The sequence below is a fragment of the Perca flavescens genome, chromosome 3 (assembly GCF_004354835.1).
Source record: "Perca flavescens isolate YP-PL-M2 chromosome 3, PFLA_1.0, whole genome shotgun sequence".
Taxonomy (NCBI): domain Eukaryota; kingdom Metazoa; phylum Chordata; class Actinopteri; order Perciformes; family Percidae; genus Perca; species Perca flavescens.
The window spans coordinates 32,529,609-32,551,483 of record NC_041333.1 but is presented as its reverse complement, the minus strand read 5'-3'; the positions used below and the strand labels follow the sequence as shown (position 1 = coordinate 32,551,483).

Below are 21,875 nucleotides of genomic sequence, written 5' to 3'. Positions count from 1 at the left end.
AGTTTCTCCCTCATTATCAATAATGCACTTTTTAATAATCATTTTAAGTAGCAGCCGCAGCAGTATTTTTCACTGCTTTATTTCCAATCCCTTTCATAGATCAGTCCAGGCAGTTGGTTGTCGACTCGCTGTACATCATCAGTTGCTATGGTAACTTGGTGGAGCATGTCCTGGAGCCTCGGCCAATTAGCATTACTCAAAAGATTAGCGATGACACACCTTTGGAGCTCAGCACCTGTCCAAGGGCCTGCTGGACTCTAGCCAGGTACTGTAACACTGTTTTGACCATTTTTATTCTAGAACATATTGCCTCTAATACACTTTCATAATTGATTTGTCCTTTGGAGCAGGACTCCACAATGGAATGAGCTGCAGCCGCCATTCAACTCCAACCACCCCTTGGTATTGGCCTCAGACCTGGTGCAGTACTATCAGTATCTTCTGGCTGGTAAGTGCTCACCAAATCTATCTTTTTTGTAGACATTGGTTTACACAAACAAGCATATTCACATTATCCGTTTGTGTTTAAATAGAATGCAAACTAACATTTTATGGAAATATGAATGTATTTCGAGTCAATGAAAGTAATAGAGGCCAATACAAATCCATGCAGATTTGCTTTAGGCAGCTCTAATTAAATTGATCGTGTTTCAGGTGTAAGCTCATTGGGATCCTAATAAAGAAGGAAACATTATGATAGTGCTACAACCATACAAGAAAGATTTTTGTACCTCATCAGTTCTGAATTTATTCTGATTAGTCCTTTGCCTTGGTAACTTTAGATAAATCAACCATGTCAGCTAAATATTGTTTTACTTTTAGATTTTTCTCAGCTTTTTCATTGAATATTAAATAAAAATGCTATGCTCAAGGAGTTCACTTTTATATACACCATTGTCAAATTAACTAGAAGTATTATTAGCAAAGAATATTGATTTGCTACAAAAGGGAGTTTAAATACCAACAGCATTGATGTCCTTGGTGTATTTGCCTGTACTGCATGTACTATTGTGTTCATTATATGTATGCATCAAAATATAGGAAAAATACAGGTCTCTGTATGTTTTGGTCGCACAGGCTAACACAGCCATGTATGTTTGTTCTGTATGTACTGTATGCATCATTAGTCACGGGGGTGACCCCTATTCCCTGCCGGTTTTCCATGTTGACTGTGTTGAAAGCCAGTCCTCAGCCTCTTATTGGTGCCACATGCTGAGAAGAGACCTCTTCAGTCAGCAGCCATGACATTTCCTTTCTCAAAGACTTCAGTGAAAGATACGTCCACCCTCTTTACTATTTCATATCTTCTGAGGCCTGTCAGAAGTAATCCCAGATTTTCTGTTCAGTGCTGCACCTTGAATCCATCCATTGCCGGCCACACTACATGCTGGCTTCAGGACATGCTAGCACTATGCTATAAGATGCCGCACTCAGACCAATTAGCTGACACCCTAAACTCTCTAATTCAATAACAAGTACAGAGCAGTGAGCACTTTAGGTTGCCCTCTGAAAGGCCAATTCGCAAAAGCACAGAGTGCACAAGCCACATGGATGGCCACACACAGAATCAATCCACCCCCTGGAATATGCTGGAGTTTTCAGCTCACGCCATAATTATAAACACACAAATTCTGTAATTAGCTCTTGCGGCTGCTCCAGGGCAAGCGGTAGCTGTGTTTACCCTAATCTCTCTACTCGTCTCCATTGACTTCTGCAGTGCTCCAGGTCTAACTGGTAGGATATTTTCTCAAATTAGTGCTAATGGTCTCTCCTAGTGTCAGAGCGATGAGGACACGTCGGAGTGACGTGCATGCGCATCAGCTTATTCCACCATTCTCTCTGCCAGCATGGGCAGCATAACTGGCTGCATAATGAGAGAGATTCATTGCATTAACATTTACATCCAATTAACAATAGCCAGATAAAACCGCCTTGTCTCTTTATTCCCCAAACCAACCAAGTGTGAACCAATGCAAGGTCACGACGCTATAAACATAATTGTTCAGCCCTCTATCCACTTTGTGTGCTCATTCCATTTCCCCCCCGGGTCAGCGTCCTAGACACCACCAACACCGACTGAGTTGCTCTTGGAGTGTAACCTTCCATTTATGCGCTTTGCACCCAGGCACAAACTCAACATCCTTTCTCAGCATGCGTCCCCTTGCTAGCCCTCTCCTCTGCCAGCCCTCTCCTCTGCCGTTTCCTCCAGGGCTTGGCAGCACAACGCAGAAGTGATCCAGGAGAAAGACTCGATTTATCCTTAGGATGAATTACAGCACAGCCATACGTCCCTTGTCCACTTGCCTCTTGCTGAGCATAAAGATCATGCTGCTGCAGAAGAAACTGAAGAGACACACAATTCTTACTTGCAGAACAAATTGTGCTATCTAGGTCTCATTTACATTGCTGATACAACCATCACAAGAGAAAACAAGTAGCAAGAGAGGAATTGAGACAAGAAGGTTTTGACTATTTGACAAGAATCCGAAGTACTGAAAGAGTCAAAGAATGAGGGTGAGACTTGTATATACATATCCCCTTCAGCTAATTGGCTAACAAACAGATTGTGTCTCTGAAAAGGTGAGACAAGGCAAAGAGGTGGCAGCGCTTGATTGACAGTCCATGGTCTCTGGTCTCGTGGCACTATATTGGATGACCCAGGCTGATTAAAAATGCAGTATGCAGGGAAAGGAATAGGAAGGGGAGAGGAAGGGCCTGGGTCAGGCTAGACCGGAGCCTCCAGGACGGGATGATAAAAGGCAGCAGTGGCGCCACTTCATGGTCACTATCTCCACCTGTCCATCTGTAGCAGCTACTGGCAGCACTCAGCCTCGCAGAGGACAGCAACATACAGCACTGCCTTCAAGAGATAAGAAGAAAGACACACACATTATACAGTATACTCACAAATAGTGGAGATGCTGTAGTACGATCTGGCTAAATAAAAGCAGTCTTGAGCCAATTTTTTAGTGTTTGGGGAATCCTCTATCTATAGCTGAGGTGGAAACACAGGATTTTTGTCTGTGTCTCCAAAAGTACCAATTTGTCTGTTAGGCAAGTTGGTGAATAGGCCCCTTTTTCTTTTGGCCAGTGGTGTTGGAGCTGGGTAATACCAGAATGACTACTCTAATCCCTATCATAACAGTGTCTATACTTTGATGAATGTAAGGTTTTTACACCCACATTAGCTACATTCAGACTTCTTATTCAGAGTGAGTTTTTTTTCCACATATGATTTTTTTGTGGGGGGGATATTTGCAAAGCTGTCCACAGTATGTTTTCCAACACCTCTTCCCCTTGCCGCAAAGTTACTCTGAAGCAAACAAAACTGTGAATAATTTACCACCTGGATATCTGGCTGGCTCCTTTGAGCCTGGCGATGATGGCAACAACAGAGGCTATGCTTTTTGGTTGCGGTTCTCCCCTCCTTACCTGTCATATAATGTGCTGATTGTGGAGACTGACTGACTGGCTGGCTTGGCTGCTCTCTTGGGAATTTGAGGCCCATGACAGGCCAGCCACAGTTGCCCCGTCAATAGATCTAATTGCTCCGAGAGAGGGGCCAGAATGAAGGCCTTGGAGCATCAGGCGTTTGGTAAAGAGAAACCACTGCGCCATGACTGGGTCAGTAATCAAAGAGAAGCAGAGAAAGGATGGGGTAAGTGTAGCGCTGGCTGAATGAAGGAACTGTCAGTCAAATATGCCTTGAATGATATATAATGACTAAGCTATCCCAGTCTGTCAGTTTGCCAGCACCTATCTGCCAGAGTACTACTCAAAAGACGAAAGCGAGAAGAGAGGAAAGTAAGAGGAGAGAGACAGGTGGAGCAGTCGAGAGGAAGCGTAGCAAGTGAAATTTCTCGTAGCAAAGTGCAGCAGGTCCAAGTGGAGACAGAAAAAAAAATAAGGCTAACAAAATGAATCTTGAAAAAAATACAAATGAAAGAGACAAAGGTGAACAGAGCAGCCATCTCAGACGGGACAGCTATCCTCTGTCCACCATGCAGCCAGATCTATCAGATTGTTAGTCCCTTATCTAGCCCTGGAGATCGGCCTGTCCGGCCCCTGGCCCAAGGCCCCAGGAGGTCGGGCTACATCAATACCTAGGCAGCCTTTGTTCTTGTTCTGACTCCCTGCTTCACTGCTTTGGCTAACAGGTCACTGGCTACCGGCCTTCAGCACAGCAAAACACCCTCTGCACAGTCAATAAAGACTGTGACACCAACAAAACTGTTCCTCTGCGATGTAAGAAAATGCTGCAAAATGTCAATATATATCATAATGTAAAAATGTTTCTAGAAAATCTAGAAACATTCTCTATTTATGGATAAAATAAGCAGATGAGACTCTGTTGAGACTGTTTTTGGCTAATCCAGTAGATCAAATATCTGAGAAATACAGATTCTTTATCACATTAATGCAAAATTTATATAGAACTATAAGAGTACTTGGAGAGCGCAGACCTCTGCCAAGGCCATGCCTTGGAGCCCATTCTACACCCTTCAACCAAGTTTAATTAAATTCCAGCCAGTAGCTTTTCCGTAAGACCTCCTTCTTCAGCTTGACGGCCTCCCTAACCGCTGGTGTCCACCAGCGAGTTCTTAGGTCGCCGCTACGACAGGCACCGACAACCTTCCGACCACAACTCCGAACAGCTGCCTCCACAATGAACATGGCTCAGACTCCATCTCTCCAACTTACCTAGGATGCTCAAAAAATTCTTCCGGAGGTGGGAGTTGAAGAACTCGCGAGCTGAGGCTCAGCCAGACGTATCTAGTTAACCCTCACTACACATTTGGGTTAACAAGGTTGGTTCGGTAGCCTCTCCCGCAAACCGATCCAACCATAGACTGTAAAAATAGTGGACATAGCATCCGTGACGTCACCCATTGGTTTGTGGACTGTTGTTTTGAAGCCACGAGTTTGGCGATACGGACATTGCCGTTTTCTTTTTTTGCATCTGGATGTGACGACTTTTGATGAGTGGGTGGTGCTGGGTAGGATTATAGCCAGTGTTTTTTTATGGTTGCGATGGCACTGCGCTTAGCTAAATGCTAAAGGGGAAAAGTTGCCGATTTTCAACCCTTCTGAAGCAAGTAATTTAGCAGAGTTTTACCGGAAGTTAAACGCGGACCTCAGGTTACTGCCGTCATTCATCTGCATGCTTGGCAGTACAGAAAATCGGCAAACTTTCCCTTAAGTTACCACCTATTGGATTGCTTGTTAGCTTGGTTGGCATAACGCTGAACAAGACATTTTTAGACGACCAAATGTTCCAATTAAGTTTGATGAAGTGTAAACACGCACCGAGAGGGTCAAAGTTTAAAGTGATGGTTCGGAGTAATTTACCCTAGGGTCCTTTGCACCATGACCTCGAGCCAAACACCCCCCAGAAGCTTTTTTCACCTGGGTCTAACATTGGGCGAGTTAGCGTAGAGTAGCGTTAGCAGCTGAATAGCTTAGCGCAGGGGCTAATGGACCCACGTTTGTATCTCGTAAATGACCCCACTAATAATGCCCGAAATGATACCAAAGGTCTACACTAGTACATATAGGTTATGCACTCATAAAACGATGGATTCCAAAGTTTGTAAGTACACCAGAAGTTTATGAACACTTGCCTGCTCTATTCTGCTCTCTGTTGCTGCTGCTGCTGCTACCTGCAGTTAGACGAGTGCTTAGGGCTGTCTACAAATTACTACACCAAAAAGAGATGCAACAAAAATATTTATTAATTTAATGATTAAATAAGGTAATGTCTCCAAACTTACCTCAATTATTACTTGTCTCCTGCTAGTTATATTACAGCACTTACTTTAAAAAATAAGTTAAATTAAAAAATATTTTTGTTGCATCTCTTTTCGGTATTGTAATTTGTAGACGTCCCTAAGCACTCGTCTCACAGCAGCAACAACAACAGCAGAGAGCAGAAGCCAGCAGGCAAGTGTTATTTACATAAACTTCTGGTGTACTTACAAACTATCCAATCCATCGTTTTATGAGTGCATAACCTATATGTACTAGTGTAGACCTTTGGTATCATTTCGGGCATTATTAGTGGGGTCATTTACGAGATACAAACGTGGGTCCATTAGCCCCTGCGCTAAGCTATTCAGCGGCTAACGCTACTCTACGCTAACTCACCCAATGTTAGACCCAGGTGAAAAAAGCTTCTGGGGGGGTGTTTGGCTCGAGGTCATGGTGCAAAGGACCCTAGTGTAAATTACTCCGGACCATCACTTTAAGAAGAAAACATGGATAACACTCCAAAACTAGGTCTCAGGTCTATTTTGTACACAGTGCCATGGATACACATTGCTAAGCCTCGGTCATAATTGACAGGTTAGCATGTAGCCACGCCCTAAAGCATGCCCTCCTTTATCATCAGTTTTTAAATAAAATGGAACCATAATTTACTAAATGAACATCATGCTGTATTGAAGAAGACTTGAAACTAACGATTGAAACAATAATCTCATTATGAAAATGTTTATTAAGGTAAACATTTTCACATAGATTTCTATAGAAACTGACTTCTTTTTGCAACCGGTGGAGTTGCCCGTGCTGGAAATTAGATAGAATGCAGGTTTAAGGCACCGTCCTAGCAATCATCACAATGATAACTTTCCAAAATTGTAAAAATCCAGTCACATAATATTATAAATTGCTCTGCTGTGTTTTGGCATCGGATAAACCTGGATCTCTTACTCAAACTGTTTGGCCTGCCAAAGCTGAGTCACCTTTCTCGTCTTTGTCATGCTAATTTTGAGTCCCTTTGGATATTGTCCAACAATTCATAATTAGAGCCACAAAGGCATTATTATTTGTCAAAACATTCAGTGCATTTTTTCAAAATGTATGTTCTACATTTGTCTAAAGTGGATTATTACTATTGAAATGATGCATATCCTTTCCCATTTCTCTTTGATAATTTGTAAGCAATGACATCATGCTATGCTTATTCTCGGATGTTTCTTCAAATCCATCAATAAAGAAACACGGTCATTTCTACTGTGCCTATAGCCATAGGCTACATTCAGACTCCTTTCTTGAGTGCAGTTTGCACTTAAAAAATGTTCTGTCTGTGAAATTGCATTGACATTCTGTCTCTTAAGAGCCAGTAATGAGCATGTAAAAGCAGAAGGCCAAGTGGCTGGCTAGCCGGACACTAAGATGGGTAGATATAAATGTAACTGCCGGGGTCAGTCTGGCTCCTGACACACACACACACACACACACACACACACACACACACACACACACACACACACACACACACACACACACACACACACAGTCAAATATACAAACACACATACACACAAGGAGGGTTGTGTCTTAGCTTGACCCGTGGGGATGACCACTAGCTGCCCACACCGGAGCCTGGCTGTGACTCTGGTCATTGAAAGCCCTCCCCACTGGAAACCTGATCCAGCCAGTCCACCAACTGCTCCAGAACATCAATAATTAATTAGGGAACAGTTATTGGCCCCAAGGGTCAGAAAAAATGAGAGAGGAGGGGCGGGGGGGGGCGGAATAAGGGAGTTGTGATTTTGTTTAATAAGTAACACAACACAGGCTTTGTTCTTCTCCCTTCCATTTTAAAATGACATGAGAACATATTTCTCTCTCTCTCTCTCTCTAACTAGCCCTAGCTCACTTTCCCTCTGAATTTGGTATCAGTGGGTCATTAAGGGGTCATTTCACCCAAATTACAAAAAAACACGTTTCAGTTACTAGTGATATAAATGTTAGTAAAACTCAACACAATAATGCCTAGCCTTCCAAAGTAATGGTTCCTGTGACATTTTTCAGTGCTGTGAGACAAACTGATTTCCATTTACCCCTTTTATTGGGGTGGAGGCAGAAATATCCGAGGTAGACAAACGTTAAGTAATGTTTTGTAATTTGGATGCACTAACCCTATAAAAAGACCAACACGTATTACAACAAATTCAATACAACAATTTATTTCTTTGGTTTGGCTTTATATGGGAGATTGCTTTGGCCACATCTTTATAACTCTGTTCACAGATGTATTTAGCATTGTCTTTTAGTTGTATGTAGTGCTAAAACAGTAGTCATTTGACAGAAAATCAATCCTCAACAATTTTGAAATCAAGTAATCATTTAAGTATTTTATTGAGAAGAAATCATTGTGGGGTTCCAGCTCCTCCAATGTCAGTATGTGTTGCTCTGTTTTATATCATTGTAAATTGAATATTTTAGGGGTTTCACAAACACTTTGCAGTTTAAGTTTCTGTAGGTGGTGCTTGTTTATTAGTTATTTGGTTTGTTCAGCCTCAGTGGCTTCTCACGCTACATACCCAGTCTTTCCAAACAATTTTACACGCAGCGAGCACTACTTCAGAAGCAGGTGTAAGAACTGTGCAGACTTCATACTTAAGGGTGTGTGTCGTGGTAAGGTGGGGGTGGCGGTTGGTGTGACATTTGTTACAGAAGTGTCAAACACCAAACTACCTCTAAACTACTAAGTGTATAAACACCTGGCAAGTGTGTAAGTGTATAAGACTGTGTCTGTGTGTGTCTGTGTGTGTCTGTGTGTGTGTCTGTGTGGATAAAGACAGGAGCGCCTTCTGTGCTACAGATGTGGACTTGACAAGTTTATTAGCCAGTCCTGTGATAAACAAACCCCATCCCTGAGGTGGAAGACAGAGAAAGGACTGATTCTACACATTAGGCCTCATTCTCCACCCCTGCTTAGTCAAGCCTGCAAGAGCCCCATCTGTCTCTCCGTCTCTCTCTGTTACTCTCTCTCTTTTTATACCATGAACACACACACACACGCACACACGCACGCACGCACGCATGTACGCACGCACGCACGCACGCACGCTGTTTCCCTCTCTCACACTTTACTGTACACTTCTTCCACACACTTTCTCTTTTACTCATCATTTTTTTTTTTAACTTACAAAATAGGACTCCCATATCTGGCTGGTATCACAAATTAGATTTTGGTTAGTCAATCATCAAATTTCATAATTTTAAGAAAACCATAATGTATGAAACATTGAATACTTTCAATATAGAGATATTTTCTGCTTGTAAACTAAATTTATCATGTTATTGGACATTGGCACAAAATATTGTCAGCTTTAAAATATCAAATGTCATCATTGGGTATAATGTCATATAATCATGTGTGTTTCTGTATGTGTGTTCTCTCAGCGATGCCCCCAGGAAGCCCGGGCCCAATCACCCGTCATGAGTCGTCAGACAGCCTGGCGTCGGACAGCAGTGGTCACGAGGACGAGGAGTGGCTCTCTCAGGTCAGACCTTTACCTTAAGTTAGTTTGTCAGAAGCAGAAGGGTGATTGACATATTCTGATAATCAATGAGATCACAGCAAGAGTTTGGATGCTGTGGTCTCAGAACTTACTTTGTTGCTTTGGCGAAAGAGGATTCTTTTCCTGAAGAAATTGTTGAGAGATAAAATCACCTGCTGCAGAGCCCTGTAGACTCCTCATTGCTGTAAATATGATTCAGAGTGAATGATGAACAACCAGAGTGCTTTTAAAATTGTGGTTGTTAACTTATGACAACAGTTCCGATAGGCTTGTTGATCGGATATGTATATCCATTTTTTATGCTTTCACGCCGTCAACAGCCGCAACCGAAGCCACTATGTTTACAGGTTGTCCGTACGTTGTCCATCCATCCTATTCTTGTTAATGCGAAACTCAGGAAAGCCTGGGGGGAATCTCTGCAATACTAAAATGAATGTCCAGTTGGACTGAAGGATGAATACATATATTATGTAAGTCGGGCAACTGGCATGAATGTCAACTGCAACAACTGCACTGGTTGGCAGAAGCATACAACCTTCTGAAGGTAATTCTTGTTTAAAAATAAAATGAAGGCATTCTCTTATCTGGATTATAACAGCTGGTTAGTAAGAGAATTCCCAATTTCGGCCAAGTTTACCAATTCATTCAAAACCTTAACTTTAAGAATTTGGGAGGAAACGTGGATTTTTCAATTGGCATCCCACCGTGTTCCCATCCAATGGGGTAATGTTTGCTATTCAATTCAAGATTAAAGATGCAATTATCAATAAACAAAGATCAAACAAATTTGTGTAAAATTAAAGGGGTACTTGCAGTGATGAACCCACAGATACTTTACTAATTTCTTCAGTTCCTCAGCTCTACAGAGCTTTTAAGCCTCTTCAGCCTGTTTTTCATTGTTGTGGTGCTCTGCCCCACAACTCCTGTCGCATCAGGGTTGTTTCCAGCTGCAGCTGGAAGCTGTTTTTAGCGAGAAAGCTCTGATAAAACCGCCTCATTAGCCAGGTATTTCCATCAGGAGCTGGTGGAGACCAAAACAGAACTAAAAGGAGAGTTTTACAGCCTGTTTTACATCTGGCTGGGGGACTACCGATGAAAATTAGCACTTTTGAGCTAACTCAGGAACATTTACATTGTTTCAATGTTGATAAATGTTCACTGTCCCCTTTCAAAAATAAAGAAATTGAAAATTGAGAGGGAATATCAGACTTAAATTCGTCCAAATTAATGCTTATGTAACTCTGTGTCTGCTGGATGTGTAAATGGGCAACTGTTTGCTAACACACTAGCCATAACAACTTTATAAGGTGAAAATACATCAATTATGTGTTTTTGGCTTGTTGCACTGCCGCCTTGTGGCCAAACCTCATTAACTGCAGGTTTAAAGCATTATCTGGATTTTTACCTGAATTCCAACTTCGAGAGCTTGGGAGTAAAACATTGTATTGTGGTTAGGACATGCCATCCTCCAATCCCAAAGTATGCCTTTAGATATAAAATTGAGAATTAGCACTCCAAATACCCAATCTGTCATTGCAAGGATTCAGTCTTAAATGTATACTACTCTTACATGATCTAAGATGATGGTCTATTTATTTTTATATTTGCACAAACATTATTTAAATCTTAATTCTTTGGATTCATACACATGTACTTTCTTGCTCAGTTAAATAGGATAACTCATTTCATGACTTCTTCCTAATCACAAATGCCATCCTACATTGTGCTGAAATATCCAGTACACACACCCTGGTCTTTTCAGCTTGGTTAACCCTCAATGCACTCATCTCTAGTGTCGGCAGGTAACCCACTACATTTTCACCATCAATAATTCCACTGCATGCATAATTGATGGGTTAAAATGCACCCCACTTAGCTTGCAGAGGCCCTGGTCCATATCTGCCATGATAGTTTGCCAGAAGCAAAACTATCCATTGCACTAACCTAGATTTTTGGTGACTTCCTGTCAGAGCAATGGTAGTGATGTATTCCTCAGTGGTTGGAGATGTAAAAGTACAGCTCTTCGTACCTTAGCGTGTATAAGATGATTTGGAAGCACCTCTTGTGGAACATTTCAGACTATTAATGAATTTAGGATAAAAGGACCCATACAAAATTAAACACAGGTTTGTAGATCAGGCATACGGGGTAGCTTTCCACTCCCCCTTAAAAGATTAGGACATATCAAGCACAATAGCTTGGTGGACTGAAAAATGCTAAATACATATAGGCTATGTTGAATTAGAGTCTAAGTAATGCATTGCGGTTTTCACTATATCATATTAGTGGCCTTCATTAGATTATCAGCAGGCATTTTGGCGTTGAGTTGGGATTTAGGATTGATCGGCCATTCACTAATGAAATGTGAGGTTTGTGACCCTCCATGTCAGTGCTTTAGCTCGCTGTAACATCATGCCATTTGCTGCCTATCAGTGGTAGTTGCTCTTCAGCTGACTGTCAGTGGACAACATAACCTTCTGTCCTTAAACCTCCAGTCCACTTTAGGTCTCTACAACTTATCTGTCAATTTTGACTTGATGGAAAGTGTGTGATGTAGCTCATAGCAGTTAATGGGTGGTAAAATGGTTCAAGATTCTAGTCTGTCCTAATACATGAATAAATGCATTCTAGGACGCTATGCAGGACCACATCATGTCATTGTTTGTCTTTATTGATTATTAAATGTGTAAAATATTAGATACTAAATACTTTTTTCGCCAGACGAATTGATGGCTCGTGCTGCTGCACATCAGTGTTTAAATCACAAAAAGACAAGACATAAAAAAATAGTATAACAAATATTTGAGACAGTGAAGGAGAACAGACAATAGTCGGTTGGACATTGGGCATGGAACATCGAACATGGGAAGGGCCATCCCCTCTTCCCATTTCAACACACAGAGCCGATTGAGGGTTGACAGAGAACTGTAACATCTGGACCTTCCTTCCAGCTGCAAATAGAGCACACTGGCAGCTGTTCAGCTATGCGGCTGGGCGTTACATTGATGGTGTTAACTGGCAAAGCACAAACACACACGCACACAAAGTGACAATCCTCATCTTTTTTTCCTTCTGTGGCCTAATTTGCACAGCTGTGACAGACCACCTATATCTAAGCATGTATATGCATATATATGTGTGTTCAAATGCAGACACACAGAAGAATTAGGAGAGTGTAAGCCCTCAATTTTGTCTGAGATGTTGGCACCTGGCAGCCAGAGTGGAGCGAGACAGAGCTGGGCTGAGGTGAGAGACCAACACATATGAAGTAAAGATAATGAAATGTGAAGAGTGAGACACCAAGAGGCGTGTTAAGTGCTGCAGGGAGTTGAAAAGTCAGAGTTAGCGTGGGAGAGCAGTGAAAAGTAGGAGCCTAAGGCAGGAGATGGTTAGTCAGTAAATTCAACGCACAGAGGAGATGGAGAATGGAGGAGGCAGTAATAGTCCGATGTTTACGAGTCACGCACTCCGTATCCCTCTCCTATCTTACTTTCAGCCAGCATTAGTGCCACTCAGCTCAGGTGCCCGTGGACTGCCTGCCATTGCCAGCGCCATCTTATTTTCCCAGTAGGCCTCACCTCATCCTCGCTGCCATGCTGTTGCTAATGTCACACTTCTATTAACCCTCTTGGAAAGCGTCCCATCATGCTGCCAGCCCTCCCAAGACACACAAGACCTTGATGAGTTCTGACAGCATCCTCAGACTTTCAGTGGTGCAGGAGTAAAGCCAGCTTTTAGTTGGATGTCATGTAACTGAGTTCATATGAGTACTGTATGGGGTGAGTATTGGCACACAGATTGATACAAAACCACCATGTCAACTGACGATGACTCCTCTGGAAAACTGCCAGGACTCTGTCCTTGACTAACTGCCGGTGGATTAGCAAAGGAGAGTATGTTTAAAGAGCAATTTTAGATGGTTTTTTTGGATGGCAATGTTGGTCTGTCTGTCGTTTCATTGGTCGGTCCTCCACTTTGGTCCAGACGGGAATATCTCAACAACTGATGGATTGCCATGACATTTTGTTCAGACATTCATGGCTCCCAGTTGATAAATACTTAGGACCTTGTTGATGGCCTTACTTTTCCTCTAGCGCCACCATTATGTTTCCTTATGTGGTTTTGAGTGAAATGTCTCGACAACAATGGGATGGATTGCCATTTGAAATTTGATACACACATTTATGTTGCCCTCAGGGTGAATCGTAATAACTTAAGTGATCCCATAACTTTTAATCTAGCACCATCTTTAGGTCAACATTTTCATTTGTGCAATACTTGAATTTATGACTAAATACTTGCAAAACTAATGCCATTCCCATCAGCCTCAGCAGCACACTGTGTTTAGTGTCAATTAGCATATGTTAGCATGCAAACATGCTAAACTAAAATGATGAAAATGGCAAACACTACCTTCTTCTGTTTTAGAAGTATGAAAACGGTGGAGGACATGGACGTTACACCACAGGAACACAATCTTTTCAGAAAGATAAAAGAAATATTCACTGAGATATTGCATTGAGATACAGAAGCTAGCCCAGAAGAGACATTGTGGTTCTTTATAAGATTGCCATTGTAACTTTGGTTTATGACCAAATACCTACATAGGTAATATAGGGGTGTGACGAGACGCTTACTCGACGAGACACATCACGAGATTGGGTTCACAAGAACGAGACGAGATTTCTCGTCGAGGTGAAAAGTTGTCTTGTGAGGCGATGTGATGTCAGCGTGATGGAGCGTGGGATTACTATTGAAGATCCCCCTGCCACTTTTAAATCATTTGTGTGGCAACATTTTGGTTTTCCTGCGGAAATAATAAACGGCGAAAGAGTGACAGACAAGACGAACACAATATGTAAACATTGTAAGAAAAAAATGCCATATACCGCGGCTAACACGAGCACTATGCAAAAACACTTACAGCACCACCACAGCTCTCTACTAACTACTGCACCCGCGAGACGGCATTTTTTTCTTACAATGTTTACATATTGCGTTCGTCTTGTCTGTCACTCTTTCGCCGTTTATTATTTCCGCAGGAAAACCAAAATGTTGCCACACAAATGATTTAAAAGTGGCAGGGGGATCTTCAATAGTAATTTCACGCTCCATCACGCTGACATCACATCGCCTCACGAGACAACTTTTCACCTCGACGAGAAATCTCGTCACATTTTAATCTCGCGAGATCTCGTCACACCCCTAAGGTAATGGCATTCTTATCAGCCACAGCTGTACATAGTGTTTAGTGCTATTTAGCAAATGTTAACATGCTAAACTGAGATGGTTAACAAGGTCAATTTGAGCTGCTAAACATCAGCATGTTACAGTAACATGGTTATTGTGAGCATGTTAGCATGGTGGCGTTTGCACTTGGCTTTGAGAAACCGAAAACACTGTGAGACATGAGCATTGCAAGATTTTGGCCAGTTATGTTTGGAAGACTATAAAATCTCTCCTAACTAAGTTTTACCTTTGTATTCTCAGGTGGAGATTGTGACCCATACAGGGCCCCACCGGCGCCTGTGGATGGGCCCCCAGTTTCAGTTTAAGACCATTCACCCCTCAGGCCAGACCACAGTCATCTCCTCCTCGTCCTCAGTCCTTCAGTCCCAGTGCCCCACTGATATCCAACAGCCCCTGCTGGACTTCGACACAGACGACCTGGACCTACACAGCCTGAGGTACTTTGAAACTATCAAAAATAATCCACCCAGTATGAAAAAACCTTGACTTAGAGCTGCATTAGGCTAGATTTTAATGTACGAATACATACTATGTTATCAGCAAAACCCTCTTTGCAAGAGGGTTTGTAAAAAGATACATACACATTTCTTTTAAAGAAGTTACAGTAAGGGGTGGTCACTCTAAATAATATATACATACAGATATCTATAAGCATATTATTCTTATATATTTCACATAATAATCCCTCTAGTGTAGGCAACACTAAAACAACAAACAACAACTCCAATCTTCCCCTATGGGTTCTGGAACTAGACCCAGTCAAACAGGCATCTGAGGCCCTTAGATGTCAAATAATGTGTGTAGTAATGTTCATATACTGTATGTACGCAGGATCCAGCCAGTACGTTCAGAGCCAGTAAGCATGCCCGGCTCATCGCGGTTAGTGGCTGATCGTAGAGGACAGTCCAACATCATGGACGCAGGATCAGGTAGGAAACGTTATTGGTTCACTCTACTGTATTTGAATACCTCCTCGTCTTCTGCTCTGGTTTTTCAATTTCATCATTCTTCTACCTGTTTCATTCAGATGTAGTTCATTCTACTCCATCTCAACTCCATCTGTTGTGGTGCTGTCTATGTGGACCATTTTTAAGTCATGAGATATCATGTACAGTATATATTTAATATTAATATAATAATAATAGTAGCAGTAGGCGTCAAGCAGAACCAAAGGAGCTACATACGGAATCAAAGATATGACATTTGTCTTCCCTCAAAAGAAAATGTTATAGCAGTATCAAAGCTAAAGGTCAACATCATTTTAACAACATGGTGCAAAGACTTTGTTAAACTGCAAAAGTTCTGTTAAATATCACACAAAATTACATAGTGAGACTGCTCAGCTGAAATCACAGTGCAGCTGAAAAAGTATGAGTTAACTCTGAATTAGTTTAAAAAAACTAAACCTTTGCTTCTCAGCTATCATTACCTTAGTATTACCTTAGTTGTTCTTCTTCTACTTCTTGTGTTGAATAATGCTGATAGCTTATTACTCAATATGATTTCTACTGAGGACCTAGTACGGGTTAATACTATCACTATCCACGCACAAAATATTCTGTCACTTCACTCATTTCAATGGGTTAGCACTTAACAATAAAGTAACACTTAAAATAAACAAGTGGGGAATCTTAAAATAACCGGTATGCTCATTTGCCCAAGGTTTTTAAAATGTTCACTGACATCCAATCTTTACAAAACCACCTCAAACGTGGCTAATGTTTTACAATTAACAAAAATCTAGAATTATAATTTAGATATTCATATACTGTGAATATTACGGTCTACTCAAACTACTACTAAAAGTACTCTGGTGACAGCCTGCTGTAGTGAAATGAGAATGAGTTTAATGTTAAAGACATTTCCTTTGCTGTTGTCTAACACCAGCGCAATCACATTCAAGTGGATTATAGGTCGTCTTTTACACTAGCCGTTCAGCAGCTTTTGCTACGTCCCACCATGCAGAGTTGTGAATGTCGTGCTGCATCCCTGTTGTTTTCCTTCCTGTTATGTGCACTGTGCCCTTATCCTGTAACTAAAAAGACTGTGATTGTTTAAATAGGCCTGCAAAGTCTAACAGCCCTTGAACAGGATTGATTTAGTTTCAAGTGATTTTGATGTCTCGCTACATGTCTTCTCTAATCTGGTTACGATGCCTAATCCAATCACACAGAAATGAGAGGATTTCCCCTTTAAAATATGTCTTTTTGTCTCAAAGTATAATGCTGTTACATGCTGTGTGTCTGTGTGTGTGTGTGTGTGTGTGTGTGTGTGTGTGTGCGTGCGTGTGGATTATGCCTGGTATTTACTGCCAGTGTGGGTGAGGGAACCATCACTTATTGCGTGACATTATATCCGGTTGCCTTTTGTATGATAAAAGAGATAGAGGAGCGATCGTGGCGTATGTGACATTATCTGCTGTGTCTTGTGACAGAGACTTCACTCATTTGATCTGCCCTCACACTGACAGATAGCCACTCCTGGCTTTTTCATTTGGGTGTCAAGAAATATTTACAGCTTTTGTGTCACAAAAAAAGTGTGTCACGAATATCTGATTGAGAGTTTTGTTTTCCATATTCTAATTTCTGTTTCCGAAGCTGTTCTATGAGTCTAGAGTGTGCCACTTGAATAAAGTTAGTTATAGACCTTTTTAGTATTTAATTATAATTTGTAAATAAATATATATGGCTATTAAAAATTGATTATAAATGTGCATATATGATTCATTAATAATCCCAAGACAAAGGTAGTTGTTGTTATTATGTTTGCTTTCACCTTCAACCAGCCGTTAAACTACACCCGTGTCTAATCCTCTGACCTTTGCTTTCTTGCGCCTCCATCTCTATCCGTATCATTCCGTCTGCCCAAAAATCGTATATCTGCGGTTCTTCTGTCTCCAGCCAGTGTCCTCAGTATTTTCAGTTCCTTCGCGAACTGGTTCAGAGCCGAGAGAGGCAGAAGGACAGAGCCAGGCGGAGGGATGGAGGTGATGCTTATCAGTGTGCGCGTGTGTGCGTAAGGAGTGTTCATTGTTGTGTCCTGCCACTGCCGTGGCGCCGCCTCTTATCACACACACACATCACTTTTGTCTCACCCTCTGGGGTAGCAGAACTTACCAATACGAGTTTGAAGGCCTATCATGTAATTTCTTTGGTTTGAAGGTGCAGACAAATATTACACCTCAAATTTTGACCTGAGTAAAAGAATATATAAGTAAAGTGATTTCATCCATTTCTTGTTACAGGAAAAGATGATAACGGAAACTAAGTTGTTAAATTGAGGTTGACACATTTCTGAGAACGTTGTAGCCTTTCAGGTTTAACTGATAGTAGATTTTGAAGGTTGATAACGGCAACATTTTTGGATTCGAAGTCATCAGAGACGATGCAGATTCAATTTCATGTCAGTAAATTCCATTTTTAGTAATTCCTTAATTCAATTCAATTTTATTTATAGTATAAAATCATAACAAGATGATATGATGATATGAACATGTTATGTCATCAGTTTTGTCTGATGTAATAGCAGTTGAAAGCTGTTCATTGAGTTAAACATCAATCTGTGTATTAAATATTGAATCTCTTATAAACATAGGATATCATACATATCAGAATATACAGTATATCGATAATGAAAAAAAATATTAACACCTCATATCATCAAAATAATATTAAATATTAACATATTAATTTCCTCCATAGTGCCCAAGCCTAGTTTGACACTTAAAACAGTGTAATTAATACTCATTTGCAATATTAAAGGTGAAAACTGACTTAATCAGTAATTACCACAGTTTTTGGCTGTACATACTGTATCGCACCTTTTGTCAACGACCCCATATTATCAGTCTGATTGTACATTTTTAGTCTTCCCTTACAGAAAATGCACATGCAAAGTGCACATATTCACACTGCTAATTAAGCAGTTTGTGTACACTGACATTTATATGCCCTGTACGTAATGTGTTTGTGTTGTGACATATGAGCCTTATCTCAGCCCATACACTCTGCTTATCTCTGCCTTCCCTGAGGTGATGGGACGCCATCTGCATTGGGACACACACAGAGACAGACACACACACACACACACACGTATGTTGTACAGTGCTTCCAGTCATGGCTTCTTGACTCAGCATATCTTTCTTTATGGAGGGGACAGGGGAGTCCAACACCAACATTACTGTCTCACTTTCCACCAGTCGCAATATACAGGATCAATGTGTAGCTGTTATCAATACCCCCTATCTTCACCCCAAGCCTTGCTTTTGGTGTGTGTGTGTGTGTGTGTGTGTGTGTGTCTGTGTCTGTCTGTGTGTAGAGGCGGCTTCAATCCTAGCTAGACTACACAGTGGCAGGAGGTCATATCAAGAAAGAAAGAAAAGGAGACAGACCTGAAAGAAAGATAACACTGCAAGACTGAAAGAAAGAGTATTTAATCCTGTGTGCGTGCGTGCGTGCGTGCGTGCGTGCGTGCGTGCGTGCGTGCGTGCGTGCGTGCGTGCGTGCGTGTGTGTGTGTGTGTGTGTGTGTGTGTGCGCGTGCGTGCGTGCGTGCGTGTGCGCGCACACTGATAAATCTCCCAGTCCTCCTCCACACTGTAGTCGTGTTTTGACTTTGCAGAGAAAGCCACCCTGCTCCAAAACAGGAAATAACAACAAAACCCTTTCTGTGGCATCAGCCATTTTGTTGTTTTTGTTGTTGTCATCTTCAGTGTGTATGTGTACTTACAGTACGTCCCTGTCTTTGTCACCACATCTCATTGTTTGTCTCCATCTGCGTGTCTATGATTTATCTGTGGTGGTGAATCAGTGATAGTGTGCTAGCTGGCGGCAGAGCAGAGCAGGCAGGATGAGATGGAACCGGTTTATCACAACAAGCCAAAGACACTTTAGAGAGCTACTGGACTTTGGCACTGGGCCCTGTTTCAGAAAGTGAGGTTTGTTAACCCTGAGATGAGGGAATTCTCAGATCTAAAAGAGAGGTAACTTAAACTCTGGGTTAGTTACCGTGGGTAGGAAAGAAAGACTGCCTCTGTGTAGTCTAGCTAGGATCAGTTCCTGTGATAACCGACTCTATGAACCTTACCTGCTCGCTGGCAGGTTTTCTTCAACATACCTAGACTGTCTCTCCTTATCCTCCCTCTTCCAGAGCCAGGCTCGCTGTTTTATATTCTCATTGAGTCCTTCTGTATCAAAGCGCGAATCGAAGCACATTATTTAGCAGAGGTTTACTGCACAGTATGTCAAAATTAGAATCCTGGTTGGATATCAGTTTGTTACTATCTGAAGTTACTGCTTTTACGCGCTGTCAGTCATGTCTCTGAACATCCTTTGTTTGCGCACACACATGTTAGGCCACTATTTGAGAGGACAGCTGAAGACATGAAAGGGGAGGGAGAGGGGGAATGACATGCAGCAAAGGGCCGCAGGCAGGAATCGATCCCCGGCCGCTTGCAGTAAGGGCTGAGCCTTTGTACATAGGGTGCACGCTCAACCAGGTGAGCTACCGGGGCACCCCCACATTCAAATATTACACAGCATCAAGTCACCCTCAGGACAGAATAAAACTTCTTTCCCTTTTATTTATTTATTTATTTTTAACACTGTGACTCAGTGCACACAGACAGCTGTCAGTTTTTTAGATCAGTTCCATTATAATGTTTATTGCAGGGGCGCCCTGGTAGCTCACCTGGTAGAGCGTGCGCCACATGGACCAAGGTTCGGTCCTTGCCGCGGAGGCCCAGGGTTCGATTCCGATCTGTGGCCCTTTGCTGCATGTCTTCCCCCTCTCTCTCCCCCGTTTCCTGTCTACAACTGTCCTATCAATTAAAGGCCAAAATTCCCCCCAAAAAAATTGGTTGACATGTATGACCAATATAGGACTCTAAATTAATTTAATTGTCATTGAAAACAATGAATGACAGTTTTAGGAATCATTTGTAATGTAAACTAAGACCTTCAATTAAAAACGCAGTATGTTTAACCATGAATTTTTGTATCTGTATCTGTCTCTGGCCTGCATATGTTCAGATATGTGTGTGTATTCCTAGTTTTATACAGTCTTTGGTATATACTCCATGTTTGCCTTGTGAATTAGGTCTAGTGTCTGTCCATCCATTAGCAGGATCCCGCAAAACACTGATCAGTGTGGGATCAGCAGCTATCAGCCATTAGCCACATCCACCCCACATTATCACAGCTCACTTTTCCTTCACTCACTCTGTGTTTGAGGTTGGGTGTGTAGTATATATGTGTGTGTGTGTGTGTGTGTGTGTGTGTTTGTTTGTTTTGCAGGGATTGGTAGTTTCTAAAGCTGTCAGCATGAACACGTTAATTGTTTTTAATCGCATTAATCACATGCCGCCATTTATTAATTTATTTTCACGTCACTCGGCTTCGCATCGTGCCTAACAGGCTACTATTTTGACCCTTTGCCGCACTTTGCCATACTTCCTCGTAACACATCCTGCTGCAAATGCAAAATAATAGAATTTTAATCATGTGATAAAACATGCGATTAATCGCGAATAACTATAGACATTCAGCAATTTATCGCGATTTAAAAACAATTTATCGTTTGACAGCCCTAGTAGTTTCACAGTTTTCACATAACAATAAAAATCAGTTAGTACAGCTTCATTTCTCCTCGTCATAGATTCACTGCTCGGCTGGCAGCATGAAAAGTATTCTTGAAAAATAAATTGTTTTCATATTGTTGGTGGAGAACACTATCTTATTGTGACGCTCTAAAATCTCCCATAGGTGTTCTGTTGGATTGAGATCTGGTAACTGTGAGGCCTGTAGCATATGATTGACCAGTCATTTTCATCAAACCATTAAGTGAGCCCTCATGCCCGGTGTGGAAGCATCTGTGTTTATTATTTTTCTTTTATTCAGCCTGTTCCTTTAATACTTCACCTGCCTGTAGTTTGCAGGACTAGTAGTTTCCTCATCAGGTATGAGGTTTTGTGATGCTATGAGGTGTCTGCTAAGAACAGATGTTGTCTTGACAAATTTGAATGAAACCAATGGCTGCCTTGAAGATAAAGAAAACATTTTCAAATATGTAAAAGACTTCAGCATGCACTGGCACAAATATCAGTGTAATTGTAGAAGTTAGTAGTCAATGAACTAAATCATGCACCAACACTGGAATGTTTCAACCATTCTTTTAGGTGAATGCCTGTATGCGTGCACCTGTACGCATCACCAACACAGTGCCTCCTTGTCCCAGTGACCTACCACCTCTTTACCACCATCAGCACCACCCTGAGGCGAGAAGGGGCTTTCCCCTGCATTATTGTTCTCACAGAGGC

General features: G+C 41.6%; 1 protein-coding gene across 1 annotated transcript in view; it reads left to right on the top strand.

Annotated features, from left to right (window-relative positions):
- The window catches only part of bcas3 (BCAS3 microtubule associated cell migration factor), a 347,258-nt gene that overhangs the window by 109,885 nt on the left and 215,498 nt on the right, over positions 1 to 21,875 (top strand). Inside the window, exons 18-22 of the mRNA XM_028572947.1 lie at positions 100 to 265; positions 351 to 448; positions 9,193 to 9,293; positions 14,802 to 14,998; positions 15,393 to 15,490. Coding sequence (XP_028428748.1) covers positions 100 to 265; positions 351 to 448; positions 9,193 to 9,293; positions 14,802 to 14,998; positions 15,393 to 15,490 — 660 coding nt within the window. The remainder of the gene's footprint in view (positions 1 to 99; positions 266 to 350; positions 449 to 9,192; positions 9,294 to 14,801; positions 14,999 to 15,392; positions 15,491 to 21,875) is intronic.